This window comes from Bos taurus, chromosome 8, assembly GCF_002263795.3.
Source record: "Bos taurus isolate L1 Dominette 01449 registration number 42190680 breed Hereford chromosome 8, ARS-UCD2.0, whole genome shotgun sequence".
Classification (NCBI taxonomy): Eukaryota; Metazoa; Chordata; class Mammalia; order Artiodactyla; family Bovidae; genus Bos; species Bos taurus.
The window spans coordinates 86,436,126-86,458,574 of record NC_037335.1 but is presented as its reverse complement, the minus strand read 5'-3'; the positions used below and the strand labels follow the sequence as shown (position 1 = coordinate 86,458,574).

The following is a 22,449-nucleotide window of genomic DNA, read 5'->3' as shown; positions in this document are numbered from 1 at the left end:
AGCCTCCCGTCCCATCAACCTCCTGGAGTGTAGGGCCGCAGCCCCCTTCTGCCAGTAGCCTCCCTGGGGTTTCTTCTCAGCAGCTTCGGTTCAGCACTGCCATGTTTTCTCACCTTTCTCCCCATCCTCTTTTCTGGAGAATTCAGTGCACAGCTGGGCAGGTCTAGGGTACCTGCTGGGAGAAGCTCTGAGTCCAGACTTCAAGAGTAAGTGGAAGAGGGTGACTCCGGAGCACCCTTAGGAAATTTCCAACCTGGCAACATGGATGCGTGAAGATGCTCTGTCACTTTTAATCTGCACCCAGGCCAGGCACAAGGGCGGCTCAGGGCTGTAGTGGAGGTCAGCGTCAGCGGCTGTCCGGGCACCGGGAGAGCGCACACTGTCTGCTCACATTTGCCCAGTGGGCCTTGTCGTGGGGCTCCTGGGATGAGCCCACACCCCAGCCCCACATGACTTCAACCCAGCCCCCCTCCCCAAAACTCCGGAGACCTCTGCTCATGTGTCTACTCACAACATCCTTTTCTGTTCCCCCTTTGCGCTCTGACCACAAATCTCTCTCCCTGATTCATTCTGGCCTTCCGCAAATCTTTCCCTTCACCCTTGCCCACCTGCTCTCCTGACCGCACACTTGAATTTGTTTTTCAGCAGGCAGTTAGGAGACCGAGACTGTGTTTTCCTCTAGCCATTCCTAAGCGAAGCAGGGGTAATTTTTCAAACCTGGAATTCAAAGTCCTTCAACAAAAGGTTCTACACTTACTTTTAAATTTTATTTCTTACCAATCTTGTCTTTTAAAATTTATTTATTTTTAATTGGAAGATAATTGTTTTACAATATTGTTTTTGGTTTCTGCCATACATCAACCAAATACAGTATCATAAAGCAATTATCCTCCAATTAAAAAGGAAGCAACCTAGATGTTCATTGGCATATGAATGGATAAGGAAGTTGTGGAACATACACACAATTGAATATTATTTAGCTATAAAATGGAATGCATTTGAATCAGTTCTAATGAGGTGGATGAACCTGGAACCTATTATACAGAGTGAAGTAAGTCAGAAAGAGAAAAACAAATACTGTATATTAACTGCATATATATGGAATTTAGAAAGATGGTAGCAATAATCCTACATGCAGGGCAGCAAAGGAGACACATGTAAAGAAATACTTTTGGACTCAGTGGGAGAAGACGAGGATGGGATGATTTGAGAGAATAGCATTGAAACAGGTACATTACCACTTGTAAAACAGATGACTGGAGCAAGTTTGATGCATGAAGCAGGGCACCCAAAGCCAGTGCTCTGGGACAACCCAGAGGAATAGGGTGGAGAGAGAAGGGAGGGGAGTTCAGGATGGGGTTGGGGGGAACATATGTATACCTGTGGCTGATACCTGATGTGTGGCAAAAACCATCATAATATTATGACGTAATTATCCTCCAATTAAAATAAATTAATTAATTGGGAAAAAGAAAAGGTTTCTGCCATATATTAACGGGCTTCCCAGGTGGCACTAGTTGTAAAGATCCCATTTGCCAATGCAGGATACCTAAGAGATACCGGATCAATCCCTGGGTTGGGAAGATCACTTGGAGAACAGCATCGCAACCCGCTCCAGTATTCTTGCCTGGAGAATCCCATGAACAGAGAAGCCTGGCAGTATAGTTCACAGGGTTGCACAGTCACACACGACTGAAGCAACCAATACACTTGCGTATGTTAACATGAATCAGCCATAGGTATATGTATGTCCCCTCCCTCCTGAATCTTCCTCCCACCTCCCACTCATCCCACCCCTCCAGGTTGTCAGAGGGCACCAGGTGTGAGCTCCCTGCATCATACAGCAAATTCACACTGGCCATCTACTTTATACATGGCTCATCGATCTTCTAAATAAATTCACTTCTTCAGGGGTCGAGAATACCTGCACTGCTACTCAGCTCTTCCCTGAGGTCCAAGTGCTAACGCCCCCTGCAGCCCATTCTTTTCTTGCTGGGGTGTCCCCCAGGTCCTTGCTATGGCTGCAGTCCGCCCTTCAGCTTCTCTCGCAGGCATACTTTCCCCCATACATTCTACCTCTTGGTAATGTCTACTGGCTGTTCCCACTTTTAGTGTCTTGGTCTTTCCACCACAAGCAAATTCAAAACTCAAGAGGAGATACTGTCCTTTTTTGCTGTTTCCTCCATAGCACACAGCACAAAGGCATCTGGAGGCAATTCATACTTAATAATGGGCAGGGCTTCTCTAAGCCCCCAAGATCCAGCTAACGTAGTCTGCTAGCCTCAGTTACATGGGTGGTCAAGGTCCAAATGCCCATCTAGATTCTTCAGTTTCCTCTGGGTGCCAACCCTCCCCACCCCTACTCCCAGGCAAGCTGCCTTGCTCTGCCGAATGCCGACCCAAAGTCAGCAAACAAAAACCCACTCACAAACCAGCCGAGCACCTAGTAGGACTTACTGAAAATTTGAGAAGGAAATGTTATTAATGTATTTGCCACATACTCATCAGTGGCCTGCTTGGGCCTCCTCTCTCCTGTCTCTCTCCTCTTTTCTCTTTACCCCCATCCTTTCAAAAGTAGCCTCCTGAACACAGCACAAACCACCCCACCCTCTTCTGCTCTCATTTTCTCTGCAAAGCAACCCAACCGCTTTCTTTTGGTGCCCAGGACCTGCTGACATCACTGTTTTTAGGGCTTCCCTTGTGACCCCAGTAGTACATCAAAGTTATTTTCTAAAAAAAAAAAAAAAAAAGTCCCTTCTCATGGTAAATCTGGTATAGCTATTAGATTAACTTTATTATTATTTTTTTTATTAACTGGGTCTTTTGTTGTTGTTGTCGTTTAGTCGCTCAATCATATCCAACTCTCTACGACTCCACAGACTATAGCCTGCCAGGCTCCTTCATCCTTGGGATTTCCTGGGCAAGAATGCTGGAGTGGGTTGGCGTTTCCTTCTTCAGGGGATCTTCCTGACTCAGGAATCAAACCCGTGGCTCCTGCATCTCTTCCATTGCAGGCAGATTCTCTACCTCTGAGCCACAAGAGAAGCCCCAGAATAACTTATAGGAAAACTTGTTACATTGAAATATCTGCTCACTTCAAGGACAGTTCATTCTGAGGCTTCTGCTAGTCTCCCTTTTGTTAAATCACCATGTATTGTTACTGAATGATCTTCCTCTCCTTTCCTATCTTCAGAATTGTGTTCATGTGCACTTTCAAGTGGGTCTTATTCTTGACTTGCAGAACCTTGGACTTTATTCAAGCACTTTCCCCAAAGTAACCTTTTCCTCCTCACGTGGCAAGGCTGACAAAATGGAAAAAGGAAAAATGAAAATATGAAAAATGGCAGTGGTATCTGCCTGGGTTGCTTCGCTTAGTTTACTTTATGAAATACTTCTATTTGTTGCCAGTAACACTATCAATACTCAACAACAGCAATCACGCCGTGGCAATCTCCATCATGACTCAATGGAGACAGTGGCATGCCCTCCTGACTTTTAAGTAAAGTTCTTTGTCACCGTCTAATGCTACCTGCTCTCCTTTGCCAAGACTGCTCCCACTTACCTCCATTAGTTCTTGAATTATTTTTTTCCCTTATATTCATTAGAATCAGGAAAAGCTAGCTCTGCAGAAAATGCTGCCAAAGTCTTTAAACCAGTCATATTTTACTTCACCCTCCCATAAGACATCCTAGTTTACATTTCTAATTCAACTGCAACTCTAATTTCAACTGCAACTCAACTGCAACTCTGACTGCAATTCTAAATTCTCTTTATTTCTCTATCTTCACTGGAAACTTGAGTATTCCTTATTTAAATTTTCCTGGTGTGAGTAGTTTGTGGACACCATAGTGTCACTCCAGTGGTTGTACTACTTCCTAAACAAGCCCCAGCACCTGCCCCACGAAGTGCATGAATGCACATGCACACACACACACGGGTGCTGCTAGTGATTCTCACTTTTGAGAAATAATTTTTAGTTTTCAAAAGTAAGCTCAATAGCTACCATAAAAAAAAAATCTAACATGGTTTTTTAGACCTACCCAGATGTTAGTGGTTTTTATTTGGGACTATTCGCTCCTTGAAGATGAAAATGAGTCATTACACAACAATGATTTCACTCAAAAGGAGATGCTTACATAGCACTTCCACTAATTTGCAAAGAAAGGGTACTTACAACTTGGACACCTCCTTAGATTCCCCCCTTCTTTGCTGCAGATTAGAGAGACTCTAGTCTCATCTCCCTGGATTATTTTAAGGGAAAACTAAAGTGTCAGATGATACTTGCCTGGCCTGCCTTGTCCTGGTCCTGTGGGGCCTGGGTTCTGGCTGCTGTGAGAAATTTTGGCAAGTTAACCTCTGAGAGTCCAGGTATTTTCCTTTATAAAGCGGGCACAATACTAATGAGATACTGCTGAACACAGGAGGGGTGTGCTGTAGGCAGGCTACAGGGGACGCATATCTGGGTTCTACACATTGGCCCCGCGACACTGCCTGTCTTGACTCTCCCCACCCACCCACCACACTCCTTGCTCACCTCATCCTGGGCAGGTGGAGGGGAAATCCAGTCGTTTCTGCTGCAGCCTCCCCCTTAGTTCCACTGCTGACCATGCAGGCTTCCCTCTCTCTGCTCATGGCCAGTGACTGATATGGGGCTTCTGTGTTTTCCTGGCTGCCACTTCCTGCCTGATAGACATCTTTCTGGGAGTTCCTAAGAATTTTGGTGCTCTGGGGCTTCCCTCTCTTACTTTTTGAGTATAGTTAGAGACTTATTGGGCTTCCCAGGTGGCACCAGTGGTAAAAAACCCGCCTGCCAATGCAGAAGACATGAGATCCCTGGGTTGGGATCCCCTGGATTGGGAAGATCGCCCTGGAGTAGGAAATAGCAACCCACTCTAGTATTCTTGCTCGGAGAATCCCATGGACAGAGGAGCCTGGCAGGCTACAGTCTATAGGGTCACAAAGAGGTAGACACGACTGAAGCGACTTAGCACACATAGATTCATTTGCCTTTAAACACATTTTACATCACTGTTTTGAACCTTGTGAGTGGGACAGAGAAGCGGTAGCATTTCCTCAGCTGACACTGTAGAGCAGAAGTATCACAGTGTTATCTGACTTAATCTCTCTTTGGTTCCTAGTGAGTCTGGAATTGTTATGTCAGCCTTTATTTTTTTTAAGCTTTTTATTTTGTTTTGCGGTATAGCCAATTAGTGGTTCCCTGGTAGCTGAGCTGGTAAAGAATCCGCCTGCAATGCAGGAGACTCCGGTTCGATTCCTGGGTCAGGAAGATACCTAGGGAAGATATAGGCTACCCACTCCAGTATTCTTGGGCTTCCCTGGTGGCTTGGATGATAAAGAACTTCCCCCTGTAATATGGGAGACCTGGGTTCAGTCCCTGGGTTGGGAAGATCACCTGAAGGAGAGCATGACAACCCACTTCCGTAATCTTGCCTAGAGAATCCCATCGACAGCAGTGCCTGGCTTGCTACAGTCCATGGGGTTGCAAAGAGTTGACACAACTGAGTGACTAAGCATAGCACATAGCTGATTAACGGTGTGATAATTTCAGGTGAAAAGTGAAGGGACTCATCCACACGTATACATACATCCATTCTCCCCCAAACTCCCCTCCCATCTATGTTAACATTGAGCAGAATTCCATGTGCTATACAGTAGGTCCTTGTTGTCCTCCTTTATGCTTAAGAAGTACCATTTTAAATATCCTAGCCATGTCCTCAGTCGCTCAGTCATGTCCAACTCTTTGGGACTCCATGGACTGCAGCATGCCAGTCTTGCCTGTCCATCACTAAACTCATGTCCACAGAATCTTAGATGCTTGAAATTATAAGACAAAATGACTAGGGAGGGGGGCATCCAGATGCAATATAGTTACCACAGTAGCTAATGTTAGCAGTTCACAGGGGAGGTAACATAGCCTCAGGTGGGCAGGGTGCTTTGCTCCTTATCTGACAGTCACATTTCAATTCTTCTGAAAACAACTCAAGATTGACCTTTTTTGCTATTATCCACTTGGACACTTACAGTAAGTACCACACAGTCTGTGGTTCATCCCTTTTGGGGGCAATTTATCAACAGTTTTCTTAATATTTTCTATTTCATGGCTGCAGAATCTCCCTGGGAGTCTACTACTGAATCTCTTGGCAGGCATGCTCCCAGGACAGCAGGACCTCAGTCTCTTTTTTTGGACACTGTTGACACAGCCCAGCACTGCACTGGGCATACTGAAGGGAACTAGGGCTTTTTTTCTTCCATATGGAGTTATTGTTTTCTCCCCAGTTGTGAACTTGGACAGCCTTTTGTTTTCCCACTTAACACAGGAACCTGACTTTACACCCTGTCCTATTTTGATTCATGTTGTTATAGTCATTCCATCCATTCTAGGCTGTGAAATACTTTTGGATGTCGACTACCATCCAGTATCTTAACCCTCCTCTGCCCTGTAACATTTGCAGATGATATAGGTGTGCCTCTGGGCCTCATCCAGTCACTAAAAACTGCTGAAAAGACAAGTCCAAGGGCTGAGACTGGCAACAAATTCCCTAAGCGTCAGATTTCAGAGGAAACTGGTCACCATGTCCAAAAGGACAAAGTGGATGGCCTGTGTGTGTGTCCCAGCATTCCCTTTAACTCAAAGGATCTCTTTTTAAAATATAAAAGTGTAGGAAGTTTAAAATACTAAAAATCAGGCAGTCAAAAAGGCAGGGGCCCTCTAAACTGGGATGTTATAATTGGGAGATATGGGTAACAGAGTGAGGGCTAAGTCATCCTGCACATGTATTATGAAGCCTCAAGACCCCCACCCTATGCCCCCGGCACACACACACATACTTCTCATCGCTAGGATGAGAAAGAAGGCAGTGTGGGAGCAGTTCTGCAGAGGCTTTGGTGAGAACAGCTCTGGAGAAAGCTGTTCTTAACCAACATCCGCTCACCCCTCCAGCCCACCCAGAAGCCAGTCCCACCTTGCAACAGAAGACACGCTTGCCTGTATTTAAGGACACTTACTTCCATGGGACGACTGAGGATCCTGGACCAAGCATCAGTCATGATCCTGCCACTGGTTTACTTAGAATGTGTATTTAAGGACACTTACTTCTATGGGACAACTGAGGATCCTGGACCAAGCATCAGTCATGATCTTGCCACTGGTTTACTTAGAATGTGTATTTAAGGACACTTACTTCCATGGGACGACTGAGGATCCTGGACCAACCATCAGTCATGATCTTGCCACTGGTTTACTTAGAATGACGCTTTCTTCTGGACTTCTATATTATAGTTTCCAAACTGGAGCTATTATTTATAGTCATCATTAACAAACTGTAAAAAGCCAAGTCATTACATATACTCAGGTTGAATATGATGAAATGTGATCATTGATGTGTTCTTTGAAATTCTGGAAACTAAGTAAAAACAGTATTTCACTAGCTTAATTTCCTAGACTGTTATACCCTAGAACTGTTAAGATTTACAATAACATAAAAATGACTTCATCCTTAGTCTTTAATCCACTCTTTAATAGAACCTCTAAATAACAAAGGGGGTCAATGACTCAACTATTCACTTCCATGTGTCATACTTAAAAGAGATGACTAAAGACATGCTGATGCTAAACAACTTGGATTTTTCTACTTAAAAACAAAAAGGATATAGAAAACGAAACCTTAAAGAAAACTATATAACAGGGAGTAATTTAGTAAATTACTAGGCTCAGATGCAAGAAAATGCACTCCCCACCCCCTTTTCTCTATTCTCCTCCTATGGAAGGTTTTCAAACTTACCATACCCTGGACCAAACTAGGAAAAGAAAATTATGTGTTGAACTTATGTTTTAGTTTTCCCTCAGACAGTAAAGAATCCACCTGCAGTGTGGAAGACCTGGGTTTGATCCCTGGGTTGGGAAGATGCCCTGAAGGGAACGGCTACCCACTCCAATATTCTGGCCTGGAGAATTCCATTGACAGAGGAGCTTGGCAGGCTACAGTCCATGGGGTCACAAAGTCGGACATGACTGAGTGACTTTCATTTACTATAGATGGGAGAAAACTCCTGCAAATAAGTAAAATGCAGAGTATCTTAATACAGTATCTACTTTTGTAACTTAAATTGCTTTCTTTCCCATAAAACTAAGTGCAATAGAGCAAAAGTTCTGTGCTTGTCACCAATCCTTTATTGAAACTGGTAACTTACACACTTTATAATAGAACAACAAAAATAATGTTCAATATATACAGTCTTTGCGATGGACTATTTGACTATACACAAGGCAGAGTGATAACACAGTCTAATCTTCATAATAATTTGTGCACAAAAAGACACCCAACAGACAACATGTGAACGTTATACAGTGAAATGACATCACAGGTCCAGTGAAAATTCAGGCTAATACAAAACGTACTCATCTATTGCAAATGACATCTCTAAAGGCCCAGAGCTTGTTCAGTAGTAATTTTACCCAGAGTCTGAAGCAGAGATTTGGTGTGTGGCTATAAGTCTTTTAAGTGAGACCACCTCTGCAGACAAGTTTGCTATCCCCTGCTTCAGAAACAAATTCTCTGGGTCAGAGACTTTGTAACCACTGTCTTTCACTTCCACCACTCCAGTTTTGAAACTACTCTGAGTTTTGCCATTAAGTTCTTTTTGATGCCAGTGTTCAGATTTGAGAGACCAATCTTGAATGTTAGTCACTTGGACTGAAAAGGGAGTGAGAGAAGAATGTACCAGGTTGGGGGTGGTATGCTTCTCGAGTTCGAAATGTCTCTTAGACGTCATATCAACAGGCGAGGAAAGTTTTTGCGTGCCATCAAACTCATGATCGAAGGCTTCCACTTTTATCTGCATGGCTTTGGCTTTAATCCGAAGCTTGTGTGGCAAGGCAGAGGAATTCACTTCTGGAACTTTAACCACCGTGGCGTGGACACGCTGAAGTTCGACGGGAGAGTGGATCGGGCCCTTGGGAACCTGCTGCTCATCTTCTCCGTCGGATGACTTTCCTACTGCACCTTCATCAGTTTCTGATGTCCTCGGAGAGTTACTGGAGGATCGGTTGACCTGCAGCAGAGGGGGAGAGTGCGAGTATCCGGGAAAGGAATTCCCCATGTAGTTCTGATACACGGCCCCTCGGTAGGCACCTCGGTCATCTCTGGGTTCCCTGGCATAGCTCTCCAGTTCCATTGGCTCTTGCTTGATGACCTGGAACTTGCTTTCTGGGCTTCTGCAGCCATTCTGCACAGGGCCCTCCTGTGAATGTTCTAGCGAGGATACTTCTGAAACATCAGACAGAGAACTCTGAGGAGAGTGCTTGATGACAGAAATGCAACTGCTGGCCACCATGGAGGGCTCATGCTCATCCACAAAGGCGCTCACAGTGGATTTGGAAGTCTGGTAGTCTTGAAAGTACACAGCTGTAGAATTACTGAGTTTCTGAATCTCCTGGGCATAGGCTGTTGAGCTAATTAAACCAAACTTTAATTTTAGGGAAAGCAGTTCAGCTTTTAAAGTGGCGTTTTCTTCTCCCAGTGCAATGAGTTTGTTCTCCAAAACCAGGTCATTCAGTCGACGTTTCTCCCGGGACCTCTTGGCAGCTTCGTTATTTTTCCGCCTCTTTTCCCAATACATGGCATCCTTCTTCTCGTCGGGAATGAATTCCCGTTTCCTCCGACATGCTGAAGACTTGTTTTTCCCCACACTTCCTTCATTGAGAAGGAGTTCTTCCCCTGTCGTCAAGTCTTCGGAGACTTCGGTCAAGGCGGAATTAAGCACCATCATCTTGTCCACGTTGGTACCAGCATCAAGAGATGCCTGCTCCTTCTTGATGCTCTGCATTTTTCTCAGCTGCATCAGCTGCACCTTAACCTATATGAGCAGTGCAGGAGAAGAAGTTATTTCCTCAGTGTTCTCAAGTGCTTTAAAAACTGCAGTTTAAAATCCATCAATATTCTTCCTTTTGTTCTACCATCCAGAATAAATCTCTCCCACTCCTCTCACTGAACAAAGTAGGGGTCTTCTAGATGACCTGCAATACACAAAGAGAAATCGTTATCTATTTGGTAAATATTTATTGCCAGCTATGTACAAGAAACTAGACGAAGCATTGAGGGGAAATAGTTCTGTCCTTCAAAGAGTTTACAACTTTGAAAAGAAAGTAAGTACCCAAATACCTATACTGTAAAGTTGTAAAGGACAAGTCCCCACTGAGAACGGTCAGCAGGGGAGTATGTGGTCCAGGGGAGCGAGAGAAAAGAACAGATCTGCCCTGGGGAGAAACAGAAGGCGGCTGTGTTTCAGGAGAAAAAACAGTGGGGTGGGGCATGTGGGGATAGGACATTACAGGAAGGAAATGACAGATCGCCTCTGGTTAGTACATTTTTAAATAGTACTTGCATCTTGTGGGGCTTCTGAATACCTTTAGATAGCATTTATATGACTGCCAAGCAAACCAGTTCACCTCATAAAAGGAACTTTTCCAAGTAAACCCTTTTAATGTCAGTAGACAGATTCTGTAATTATATGGAAAACAGAAATGGAGCTAGATTTTTATTTCCACAAAAACAAAAATAAAAGTCACACAAACAACTGAGTTGTAGTTGTTTAATTCTTATGTGGTTTATGTCACAGTCATTCTGCCAAGTGACTCAGCACACCTGAAAAGGACTCTTCTCAATAAAGCTGTCTCTTTGACGCATTTGTGCTATGAGAAAATGCTTTTTTACCCCTGGTTCCCTCAAATTGATTTATCAAACATTCACTTAAGGTTGTAGCATCTACAATGCCTTTTTTGGTCCTGATAATTCTGTCCTAAAAGATTTCACTGATATAGTAGCTTCAGCCTAAAACAAATGGTTACTATTCAAAGAGATATTTTTTTTTTTAAGTACAGTGCCTTCTTGAAACTTAAAATTATTTTAAACTGAGAGCATGTAATTATGGAAAGAATTTCTTTCTATTTTACTAATTAGTTTCAAACAAAATATAAGAACTCGAAAACAGGACTATCAACTAGCTTCCTTTTCCACTGATGACAAATTTATAATCTGAATTTGGCCTGACAGGAGATAATAAATCCATATTAGGCTCCAATAACAATCTTTTCATGGTAGTTTAGGATCTGTGTTTCTGGACAGGGTTTCTCTGCCTAGTTTTCCAGTAGGTTATACTTTCATGAAGGCGATATGGTAAAACAACTGTTTATTCAGCACTATCTGTATATGGCACTCTCTCCTGCCCCATTAGAAAGAGTTAATGTTTCCATGTCCCTCTTTCTTTCTTGTGCATAGTTTTATATTGACTAATGAAGTTTGATTTTATCAGTTGGAAAAGCCTGCCAGCTTCTTGTGTCTTTTCCAGAAGGAATAGAAGGAATGATGTAATCATTTCAGGATCATCAAGGATAAGGTTTAATGCCACATTTTCGCCCATCAAACTGAGCCAATACGAACAGTGAGTTGCAATTCAGCAAAACTTAATGATTATGAATACTGAGCTTCTGTTTGTCTTTGATAATATACTTTAGTGGGAAATGAAGGCAACGAGTCTGCCACAGCAGGCCGTGATGGTGTGAGAAAGGGAGCTTCCTAGTTATCACTTAGTAAACTACACTACTTCTTATATTTGCACTTATTATTTCTTGGTCTGACATGAAAACTCCTTTTCCTTCTACTTACTGAATGGATTATTTCCTTCTGTCAATAATTTGTATTTCTTAAATCTGTTAAGTCCTCCCCACTAAAATCAAATGAATGCTGAAGCAAGAGTAAAAATTCCAACTCCAGGAAGATAACTATATTGAACTTTTCCAAGATGCATTTCAAATCTCCACTGTATCCCCAGGTACTACTATTTATTTCCTTGTACACTATGATTCTGAGTATTTTTTTCACTTGACCATCTTTCTGTTCCATGCATTTTTAAATTTATCCTTTCCTTGGAAAAAAATTAAATTCTTTCTACATTTCACCTAACCTATGAATTGTTACAGTTATGCTTTTGAAATGCCCCACCATTCTGTCTGTATTACTCTTTCTAAACTTTTCATTCTTTCATCATTTCATATCTGTTTCATCATTTCAAACCTATGTTGAGTGAGTTAAGACTCTGATTTCAATCTCCTGTTCCAAAGAATCACGCTGAGTCTAGTGTGAGTGAGGGCAGGCAGGCAGCCCTTGCCACATGCATAGAGAAAATAATCCTACTTCTGTTTAACAAAAATATCTCACTTATTCTAAAATCTCTTAACCCACTTCTATGTGTCTAAGTACTGTATGTCCACTTCTTCATCTCTATAACTTTGTTTGGTATGTTCAAAACCTGCAGAAAAATCTCATTTCTTTTCAGTTAATCTTCCGATTTCAATTTCACTAGGTATACTAGAATCTGGATTCTTCCCTCATCTGCACATAATAACTGCCTCTATGATTCCACCAGCAAATCATCACATACTACATAAGGGTATCTTCTGTAATATTATTTATCAAATAACTTTTCTGTGTTGAAAAGAATTTACTAGCAGTTCAAGATACTATAGAGAGAGGTGCTGATTTTGTACAACGTGTATCTTCCTACATGTTTGTTTTGTATGCCCAACTAGAATGCCGATTAGTTCAGGGAGCAAATTAATATATTTGTATCCTAGCAACAAACTGAACCTCTTAGGTGCTCGTCATTTGACTGAGACTTATTTGCCTTACCTAAGAGAGCTATGTAGCCAAAAACTTGCTGATACATTCTTTGAAATTTGATATTATTACATAAATTCTAAAACAGATTGTTTTACTTATTAAGAGAGAACTTCTCTTATTCATTCTTGTCTTATGCAACAGATATGGAGCACCTACTGTATTCTGGCACTGAGCCAGACTTGGGGCCGATAAAGATGGAAGGAAGAATCAAACTCCCAAGAATCAGGGACCCCTTAGTCTTTGGTGAGAGGCAGGCTCATGAATACAGAAGAGCACTGTACTCATCCGCGGGTGTGGTAGGAACGCTGCCAACATGGGGAGTCAGTGTACGTATCACGTTTCTAGCCACGCTGATTTTTTCTTGGTATGGTGACAATAAAAACAATCATTACAGGTGCCATTTACTCAATACGGACTATGCAACAGGCACCCTGAGCCTGGCCTGTCATTATTTCACTGCCTTCATGATAATAACCACTTTCAGATGAGAAAACTAAGGCTGGGAGAAGTTAAGCAACTTGCCCAGTGTCACACAGCTAGTTAAGTGGAAGAGCTAAGATTCTCAGTTTTGTTCTTCTCATTTCTGTGTAATATATACCCATTTACTAAGTGATTTTGGAGAAGGCAATGGCACCCCACTCCAGTACTCTCGCCTGGAAAATCCCATGGATGGAGGAGCCTGGTGGGCTACAGTCCCTGGGGTCACTAAGAGTTGGACACGACTGAGCGACTTCATTTTCACTTTTCACTTTCATGCACTGGAGAAGGAAATGGCAACCCACTCCAGTATTCTTGCCTGGAGAATCCCAGGGACGGGGGAGCCTGGTGGGCTGCCGTCTATGGGGTCGCACAGAGTTGGACACGACTGAAGCGACTTAGCAGCAGCAGCAGCAGCAACTAAGTGATTTGGGGGCAGCAAAGCACTATTAGATGTGGCCAGAACTTCTTTCAGACAACAAAGGTACCATCTGGAACTTTTCTCCATCTTCCTCAGAGTTGTTTTATATCTGTGATTATTTAATGAATTGAGAAAGCATTCTAAATTTTCATCTGTCTCTAAAATTTTAATCTCCTGGCAATCCTATATGCTAAAATAAATAGAAGAAAAGAAAAGTTACAGCTGTTGGCACTGTCATCTGCGATTTTTTTTTTCACAAACCCAAAATATATCAATTTTCAACATGGGAATAGGGTACAGTTAAAACACAGAAGACTGAGGGACTTTCCCAAGATCATGCAGCACTAGAGGGCAGAGATGTTGAGGGGAGAGAATCTATCTGTGCCTTTCAACAATACATTTAAAGAGCATGCAAAGGTGGATTGCAGTGCTTTCTAAAAACATCAGTATTTATGTTCAACTAATACCTTTATTTCAGATTCCAGTGTTTTCCCTTATGATTAATTTAACAGTCATTTCACCTCTGCCTCAAGTTTTCAGATCACCACTAACGCTGTGTTAAATCAGTCACCGCTAGTTTCCTTTCTGGTGAGTAATTGACACTAAATGCCAATTCTATGATGCTGGTGTGTTCAGCACGATTGGTTTCATTACACCCATTAGATAATATGGCTGCTTCTTAAAAACACAAATAAAAAGAGAAATTTAAGAGCAGGAGTCATCACATTCCAATGACATATTTTCCCACACCTAACACGGACGTGCCATTGCTAATTAATGCTTTTTCATAGTACATCACGAGATTTCTACAGGCAGGAGTTGTTTCGTAAGCCCAGATTTAAAATTCTACTTAAGTCAGATGACCTAAATGTTTTTAATTAAGATTAAATTTGGTTTAGAAAATTCTCTAAACAAATAAAGCTTTACAGCACAAATTCTAGTCCTAATTTCTTTTTGAGGAGGGACCTTATGACTTATGTTTACAGTAACAGACCTATATCTTCCCTGGCCTCCAACACATCTCTCAGGGAAATACTAGTGGACAATTTAAACTTGTTACAAAACAAGAAAAGAAACATTTTGTTTCAAGCATCTAAAAGCTGACTAATAGCTTAGACATTAAAACCTACTATGAAAAAATTTTATTATCTCTTGAGAGAGACTGCAAATTGCTTCTATTCTAATCTCTGATTTTAACATTCTGTCAATACAAGATGAAGTACTATTTGATATGCCCAATGATTTGGAAATATTTTGACAAAATTACCTCATTTTTCCTCTACTCTCTGAATGTGCTGTTTACACTCTTGGAGATATAGTATAGATACCATTAAAGGAAAAAAATCTTTTATGTTAAACTACATCTCTCCACTAGGAAGACAACTGCTTATTTTTGAGACAAGTGCCATTTTAGTGAAAAAAGATAAAAGTTAATGAATCAATTCACAGTTCTTTAAACTAGTAATACTAGCAAATATTAACCTACATTTTCTTCCTGTGGGTAAAATCCATGATGTGATTGTTTCAATAAAATGCTTTATTTTCTTTTCCTGGATGAGAATAAAATCTGGGGGTGGGACACCCTGAAGTTGCACGAGGATCTTCTAATCAGGCTAGAAAATAAAATTTTTTTTCAATTAAGAAAACTACGTTAAACCTCATAAATGCCTCCCATTAATAATATAATTCTGTCTCTAGTAACATAGACTTCAACCCTGAAGTCAGAGAGAAATGTATACTTGATCAAGATATGAATACACACATAAACAGATTCTCACACGCTCTGCCAAAATCTATCCTAGCATAGCAACAAACTGACCAACATTTTCTATTCGGATACTTCTGTAAATGAATGTGTCAAAACCAGAGAAAGTTTATGATAAATGAAAATACTTCAAATTCCTTGCTCTCTCATCCTCAACAAAGGGCTACTTGAAAATTAGATTTAAACTTAATAAATACAATGACAACATTGCATTTTACTATAGCACTGATATAATTTACGGGATTGAAATATGAAATAGTATAGTATAAGCTAACTTTTTATTTTTATTTTTTTAAATAAAAAGAGTCCACTATTTGTAAGCGAGCTCTCAATGGAAATATTCTGAAGACTGCTGGGGGTAAATGCATAGATGCTAACACAACCAAACAACTTCAAGGCTTGAGCGAGGGGAACTGGAAGGGTGGGGGTGATGAAATACTAATGCATTAACAACAACAAAAACATCTGCAGTCACTTCAAAATGGGGACCATTTGTTTTCTTGAAACTTTCAAAAAGATAACTTCTCATTAACTAGCAACTAATCTGAAATCCTAAGGGACACCAATAATCATGAAGTAACCCAGTTATAGGAAATTTCTGCAACAGGTAAGTAATGCCAGAATACATGCAACATGTGGCAATGATGGGGAAAACAGGGTGCGCGCAGGGCTGGGTGAGAAAAGGGTATGAAAGGGCAAGGTTGTGAATGTTCCTAATTACACTGAGGAATCATTCCAGTTTTCCTCAGCTTGACTTTTTAATTTCTTGTTCAGTTTCTTTCCCAGTGAGCAGACGATTACAAATGCCATTTACTATGTGCCTCATGAGTAGAACAGATTATTTTAAATGTTTATTTTTAGTGTTTATTTGAAGGCTACTTAATTCCAGTTTTAGATCCCTAGAAAGTTAATTAATAAAAGACACCATGTTCTGAGAACTAAAAGGCTTATAAACATCATTCTGCTTCCAATGAAAATGAATGCTCAAAGCACAGATTATTACGAAAGGTATCTAGTAAATCTCTACTAAACGTTCTTATCATAAAAGCAAGCTAGCATACTCTAATTAAAACCATATGAGAAACAGTGTTTTTTTAACTACAAGAAAGTTATTTGTAATGAAATTTGAGAGATAATTGGGGGTGGTGGTAATATAACTTCATTTTGAAACTGAAAAGCTCTTATGTAATGTCTGTGATCAAAGGTCAATGTCTTTCGACATTCTCACACAAGTCCAATCTGGATAAAAATCAACTCAAATGTAATTTAGAAAAATAACAGGATATCAAACAATGTGTTAACCCTGTGAAATACAGGCATACCTTACAAAAACAAGAAATGAATATTAAAGGAAACTTCAATTACATTGTTTCTGTCATATTTTGAATTGAATCCCAAGTGTGCTCTCATTCCTTAATACAAATTAAAAATAAACAACTCTGAACAGCATCAATGCCATCTGGATTACAATGGAAATAATGAAGTATGTGTGATTTTACTCGGGTAAAAATAAAGCCTCGGCAATATGACTGCACCTTTTCCATTCTATGCTGCAATCACATTCACATCTCGGAACTGACTCTATGGACCAAAGCAAGGTCAACTAGAAATATCCACTCAGCTGGTGAGTCAAGCACATTGCTCAACATGGGAAAGGGCCCAAACAAAGGGTTTTAATTTTCAGGTTGTTGCATCATAGTGATGTTATAATTGCACTTAGCAAAGATAAGTCTTTAACACAGAAAAGGAAATTGTTTCAAAAACTCCAGTGAGCTTGCATTCATACTCAGGGAAGAGACAGAGACAGAGCCCCCCTCCCCCACAAACCCATTTTTCAGGTTCCTGGCCTGGACTGCTAATCAATTTCTCCTAAGGTCCACTTTCTTAAGTCTAAAATGGGGATGATAATAGAAGAGTCAACACAGTGCCTGGCACAGGCAGGGTCCATTTTAGTAAGTACTAGCTCATCATCTCTTCTGAAGAATAAGCAGCATCAAGGCAACAATTATGATTAGTTCCAGGCCTAATTTTTGCCTCTTGTAATTCTTAGCGAAGCATTGTTCTATGTTACAAGGATAAACCAAATGAAATTTAATTCTACATTAATAGGTCAACCACTGACAGTTTCATGGGGCATATCCTAGGGTTTTAACCATAAAGGATGCACACACTGCCTCCCAGGATAGCTCATCTGTGAGGTCGAACCAGCCTGTGATCTCTGACTGGAATTTTAGACCCAGAGATTATCCAGGCCCAGGAAAACCATCAAAACAAGTCAAGGGAACTGGAAAAAGACAGCTGTTTGGCCCTTTTTACACAATTAACGCTACCATCAACTCACCTCTCTCTGTTCCTTTAAACAGTTCCCCCGAACATTAACCCAATGACTTGGGAAGTATGAGGTTCTGCAATCCTGTCAAGAATTTCCTTCAAACTAAAATTACCATTGAATGAAATAGCAAATAGTTTTGAGAAAAAAATTAATCATTACTAGAACAACAACAACAACAAAAGCACAGTATTTCAAGAAGAATCTTTAACTATAGGCTTAGTTCAAACTTCAACCCTTACTGCACAGAGACTTAGGCAGTGAAAAATAAAGATGAATATTAAAATACACACACATACACACGCACATATACCTGCTTCCTGGTCACTTAAGTCACTTAGACAGGAAGCATTTACTGAGCTCCCCACAACTCTCCAGCTAAATAAACAGGATTTATTCCCTCAGTTTACCTCGGAGGCCTATCAGAGCAGTCCCCAAGACTAGGGCCTGGGACCCAGCTTTTCTGAGCCCAGAGCCTGTATTCCTAGGTAGCACTTCACTGTTTCCTAGCTACTGACCTGCCTGAAACTCAAAAGAAACCATTAGGGACGGGGGAGGGGGGTGGATAGGATTTGATCCCACAGAAGCCAACTTTTTAAACAATACACTTTTCGCTGATGGCTTTTAGAGAACTGTGACGCTGCCCTGAATTTACTGCGATTTATTGCATGAGCACAGTCTCAGAAGACTTATTGCCAGGATGAAAGTACCGTAGTCTTACTCAGCAGGACAGCGGTATCCCATCCACACAAGTGTTGTGATTTTTTAAAATATTTAACTCGGGGGGATTCGAGTTCTCTCTAGTCTAGCCACATAACTAGTGTTCAAAATATATATCTACCAACACACACAAAAAATATATATATATACACTTGACTCGTCAAGTTGGGGTCCTCCTTGTCATCATCATCAATACTGAAGCAACCCCCACCCCCCACCTCCAATTTTTGTGGTCTGTTGACATTTGGTGGTTTTCTTAGGTCTTTTTCATTTTACAAGAATCGGAAGGACACACAATGACGCCTTCTCGAACAAAGGTGTCGGCGGTGCTCAGGAGCTCAGCGCGCAAAAAAAGCAAGGGGCAGGCCCCTGGAGCAGCCCGGGCCGCGGCGCTGAAGCGCTCAGGGGGCCGGGCAGCCCTCTCCGCGCGGAGCGGCCTCGCCCTGGGTCCCTCCAGCTCGCTCGGCTCCGATCCCCCAGCTCCAGCTGCCCTCTTCTCTCTCCCTCCTCCCTTCCCCTTTCCCTCTTTCCGCCCAAGCGAACCTAGGGAGCACCGCACTCCCCGGCAGCGGACGGTCCCTCGGCGGCCCCCGCCCGCCCCCCGCGCCACGCCCCCCCGGGCCCGCCCCCGCCGGGTGGGCGGCGCAGAGGGGCCTCGGTGCAGCCTAGACCCCCGCGCCAGAACAAAGGAATGTGGGGAGGGGGCGAGAAGGAGGAGCGCAGGCCGCCTTGCAGCCCCGGTCCAAGCGCCGCCCAAGGGCGCTCCCTGCCGTTGACCGAGGTCCGCGCCCGCCACCCCCACACCCTCCCACACACCCCCAGACCCGAAGGGGCCGCAGTTGGGAGGAACGCGCTGGGAGGAAGGGAGCACCCCTAAGGTCGCGATCGGAAGGTGGCGCTACACGGCCCCTTCAGGCCCAGGGCTCCCAACCCGAGCTCCTGAGTAGGTAGGGGGTCTGACACTGGGGCCCTGGAGCAATATTAGCTTCTAGGAAAGCGACTTCAATTACTTGGGGCAATAAATTTGTTCCAGAGGTGAATCTCTGTAATCTTTGTCCCCTTCTCTGCCCTCTCCCCGCCCCTGAAAAACCCTCCACAACCCTGCTCTTTAATTATTTTACTATTACATTAGGGGGAAACAATCTGACATACACACACCATCATACACATATATTCACACACACACTACATAAGAGTCCAGGAATAAATTTAAAATCTGAGTATATTACATAGTCATATAATTCTCACATGAATAAAACTGGGACATCCATTAAAAAAAATACAGTCTACTAACCTATATCTGTTTCCCATAAATCATATCTGGTCTGGACGAAAAAAAAAATGTGAAATAATACTGTGGCCTCATTCGCTGTTATTTACAAAAGCCAAGACCAAAAGATGACACTCGGTCATCCCCTGCTGTTCTCAGGGAACAGCACTTTCCTAAAGTGTCCTTTAAAAAGATAAATGGGAGTCAGCATCCAGCAAATCACCGGGCTCTGCGAAATGCCTTCCTAAAAATACAATCTTATCAAAGGTCTCTCGGAAGGCGTGGAGTTAAAACTACAGCAAATGGCCTTGAACTTGTATTTGCACACAGCCCTGGAGAAAACACCAGAAATAGCGCTGTGAGGCCACAATTGTTAAAATGCGATAGTTAGGGCTAAATTTAGAAGAACGCACATTTCATTTAGGGCAAAAGACGCACATTCGGCAACATGAGCAAACTCAATGCTTACCCAGTTGTCTACTTGCTTGTTTAAAATATCCTTTTAAAAAACTGTTACAGTGACATTTTAAAGGCTGAGATTGTCCTACTTTCTTTGTAGCAAGATTATAAAATCACGTAATTAGCTCCCTCTTCCTATGCTCACTGCCAGCAAATTCGTCAGTTACATAATGCAACATTTCCAGGAAACTATTATGTGCTGTCTTGTCGTGTCTGAAAAAGCAATGACAATAAGGTGAAAAAAAAGGGCTGATCGAACGGAATGCATTAAAATTAGGAAGGTGGGAGGTGAACGTCACAATGGTTTGTCCCAGATTTAAAAAGAATAGTTCAGAACACCAAAGGGACGAGCTCGGGTAGTATCCAAGATCAGAATACAACCCGAGGAATTCTTCCTTTTATGTTTTGTAGGAGTGTTTAAAAAAAAAAAGACACATCCTTTTCGTTTGGGACGTAGTATACACGCAAATAATGATCCAATACCCAACGCTGCACTACAATTACCAAATCATTGCCCACGTACGCGCACATTCGCACATTAACCCTTAATCCTTGCCAGTATTTCACCGTGGGCAGATTATGCAATGTATGCAAGGACAAATCCCACAACCTCCCCGAGCGCTGGTAAAACACGCTGACGACAAACAGGGTGGAAAACGTCTGTGCAGACTCAGCCCCGGACACAAACAAACGCAGCGCAGGCATTCTCTGAATGCCGTCACCGTTCACGCTACCGACGCTCTTTCTCAACGAGAAAATCAAGACTATTCCCCACTACTCAGCCCCCCTTTTCTCCTCCGCTGCCAGTCCCACTGAAGGGACCAGAAAGGAGAGAGCGCAGCCCTTCCCCAAGAGACGGCTCAGCCTCCCCGGCGCTCTCCTCTACCAAAACATCAATTTTCCTGAAATCAGGAGACATTATGCAACAGCAGCGGGGGGAGCGCAAGCCAGCCCGGACTACGTGCCGGAGCGAGGGCGCTGCAATCAAAGCAGCCACCTTAAGGTGGCGAGTCCCCTCCTGACAAGGCAGCAAAAGTTTATGTAATGAATGCCCCGCGCACACTCGCAGCCGCGGGCCAGCCCCGCGCACAGCCGGGCCCCACGCACAGCCCGCCCCGCGCCCAGCGCCCGCCGGCCGCGCGCCTCAGGAGCCCGCGGGGAGCCGGGCGCCGGGCCCCGGCCAGCGGTGGGCGGAGCGCTTACCGTGATCCTGCTCTCCGGCTGGTGAGTCGGGGCGGCGGGAAGAAAGAACGGGGGCCGGGAGCCGAGCCGACGGCGTTCGGGGACCGGGGTTCGGCCGGGCCTCCGGGGCGGCAGGCGGAGGTGAGGGCGCGGCGCGGGAGGCAGGCGGCGCGCCTGGTCCGCGGGCGCCGTGGCCGCGCCGGGAGATGTGTGTTAGTAGGTCAGTTCCGAGCGCGGCGCTACGTCGCCGCCCGCCAGCCCCGCCGTGACGGGCGGCCCCAGCCCCAATCGCCGCGCCCGCACCCGCCCCCAGCCCGCCGCCAATGGCCGCAGACGGCGGGGGCGGGCTCTCCGAGGCCCCGCCCCACTCCGCCCCCGCCCACTCCTCCTCCCGGCAGCTCCAGCAGCACCCGGCCCGCGTCCCTTCCCGGCCGCGGTCACCACCGTCGCCTGAGTGCCGGGAGGACCAGCGCTCCGCGCCCCGCGCCCCGCTCTAGGGTTGCGCAACGGCCGGCGAGGTCGCCTCGGTTGGGGCGAGCCTGGGGAGGGGCCGGAGACCTCCGCCTCGCCGTCCGGCTCCCCTCACCGCTGTCTTCACCCTCTCGGTCACCGAGGTGCCTTCCTGAGCCCAGCGACCCTTGCTCGCTCGCCGAGGCGCGTTTTGTTTCCCCGAACGCCGGCCGAGCTACCTGTTGCTGACCGAGTACCGGGGCTGAGGGCCGCAGGCCTCTTTGGCCGGGGCGTGGCAGGGACCTCCGCCGCCTCCTCCGCGCACACTCCTGGAGGACCCCTCCTCCTGGAGATGGGCGAGAGGGAAGGCTGGGGGCGCTGGCGAGCGGCCAGGACTCCAGACGGGCCGCCGAGGGGAGAGGGCCAGGCAGCGGATCAGAGCCCAGGGGTGCTGCGTAGGCAGCGGTTACAATGCTCCGCGCGCGTCTCCACTGAGAGCGCGACGGCCGGGAGCGAGGGGTTGGCTAGGTGGGGAAGCGCAACGCACGAGTAAATGTCGTTCACTACACAATTAGGACGAAGATGACGGCTGCGAAGTTTTTGCATAATATGACGGGGAAACCAAGCTGGCGGAGGTCCATCTGCCACTCCCCCAATCCCCCTGGCCACGCCGAGAGT

The 22,449-nt window shown here is 44.1% G+C and overlaps 1 protein-coding gene across 4 annotated transcripts; it reads right to left on the bottom strand.

Annotated features, from left to right (window-relative positions):
- Nucleotides 1–8,168: 8,168 nt before the first annotated feature.
- NFIL3 (nuclear factor, interleukin 3 regulated) lies at nt 8,169–22,210 on the bottom strand. 4 transcript variants are annotated; one of them, XM_015472652.3, is made up of 3 exons: nt 21,343–21,536; nt 15,083–15,209; nt 8,169–10,036 (listed from the first exon to the last, which is right to left on the bottom strand). In XM_015472652.3, exon 3 carries the CDS (start codon nt 9,859–9,861, stop codon nt 8,473–8,475), a length of 1,389 nt encoding a protein of 462 aa, XP_015328138.1. In that variant the 5' UTR covers nt 9,862–10,036; nt 15,083–15,209; nt 21,343–21,536; the 3' UTR covers nt 8,169–8,472. The 4 variants fall into 4 exon arrangements, with proteins under 4 accessions (XP_015328138.1, XP_024851278.1, XP_005210477.1 ...); XM_024995510.2 differs by lacking the exons at nt 15,083–15,209; nt 21,343–21,536 and adding an exon at nt 22,011–22,210; XM_005210420.4 differs by lacking the exon at nt 15,083–15,209.
- Nucleotides 22,211–22,449: the final 239 nt, after the last annotated feature.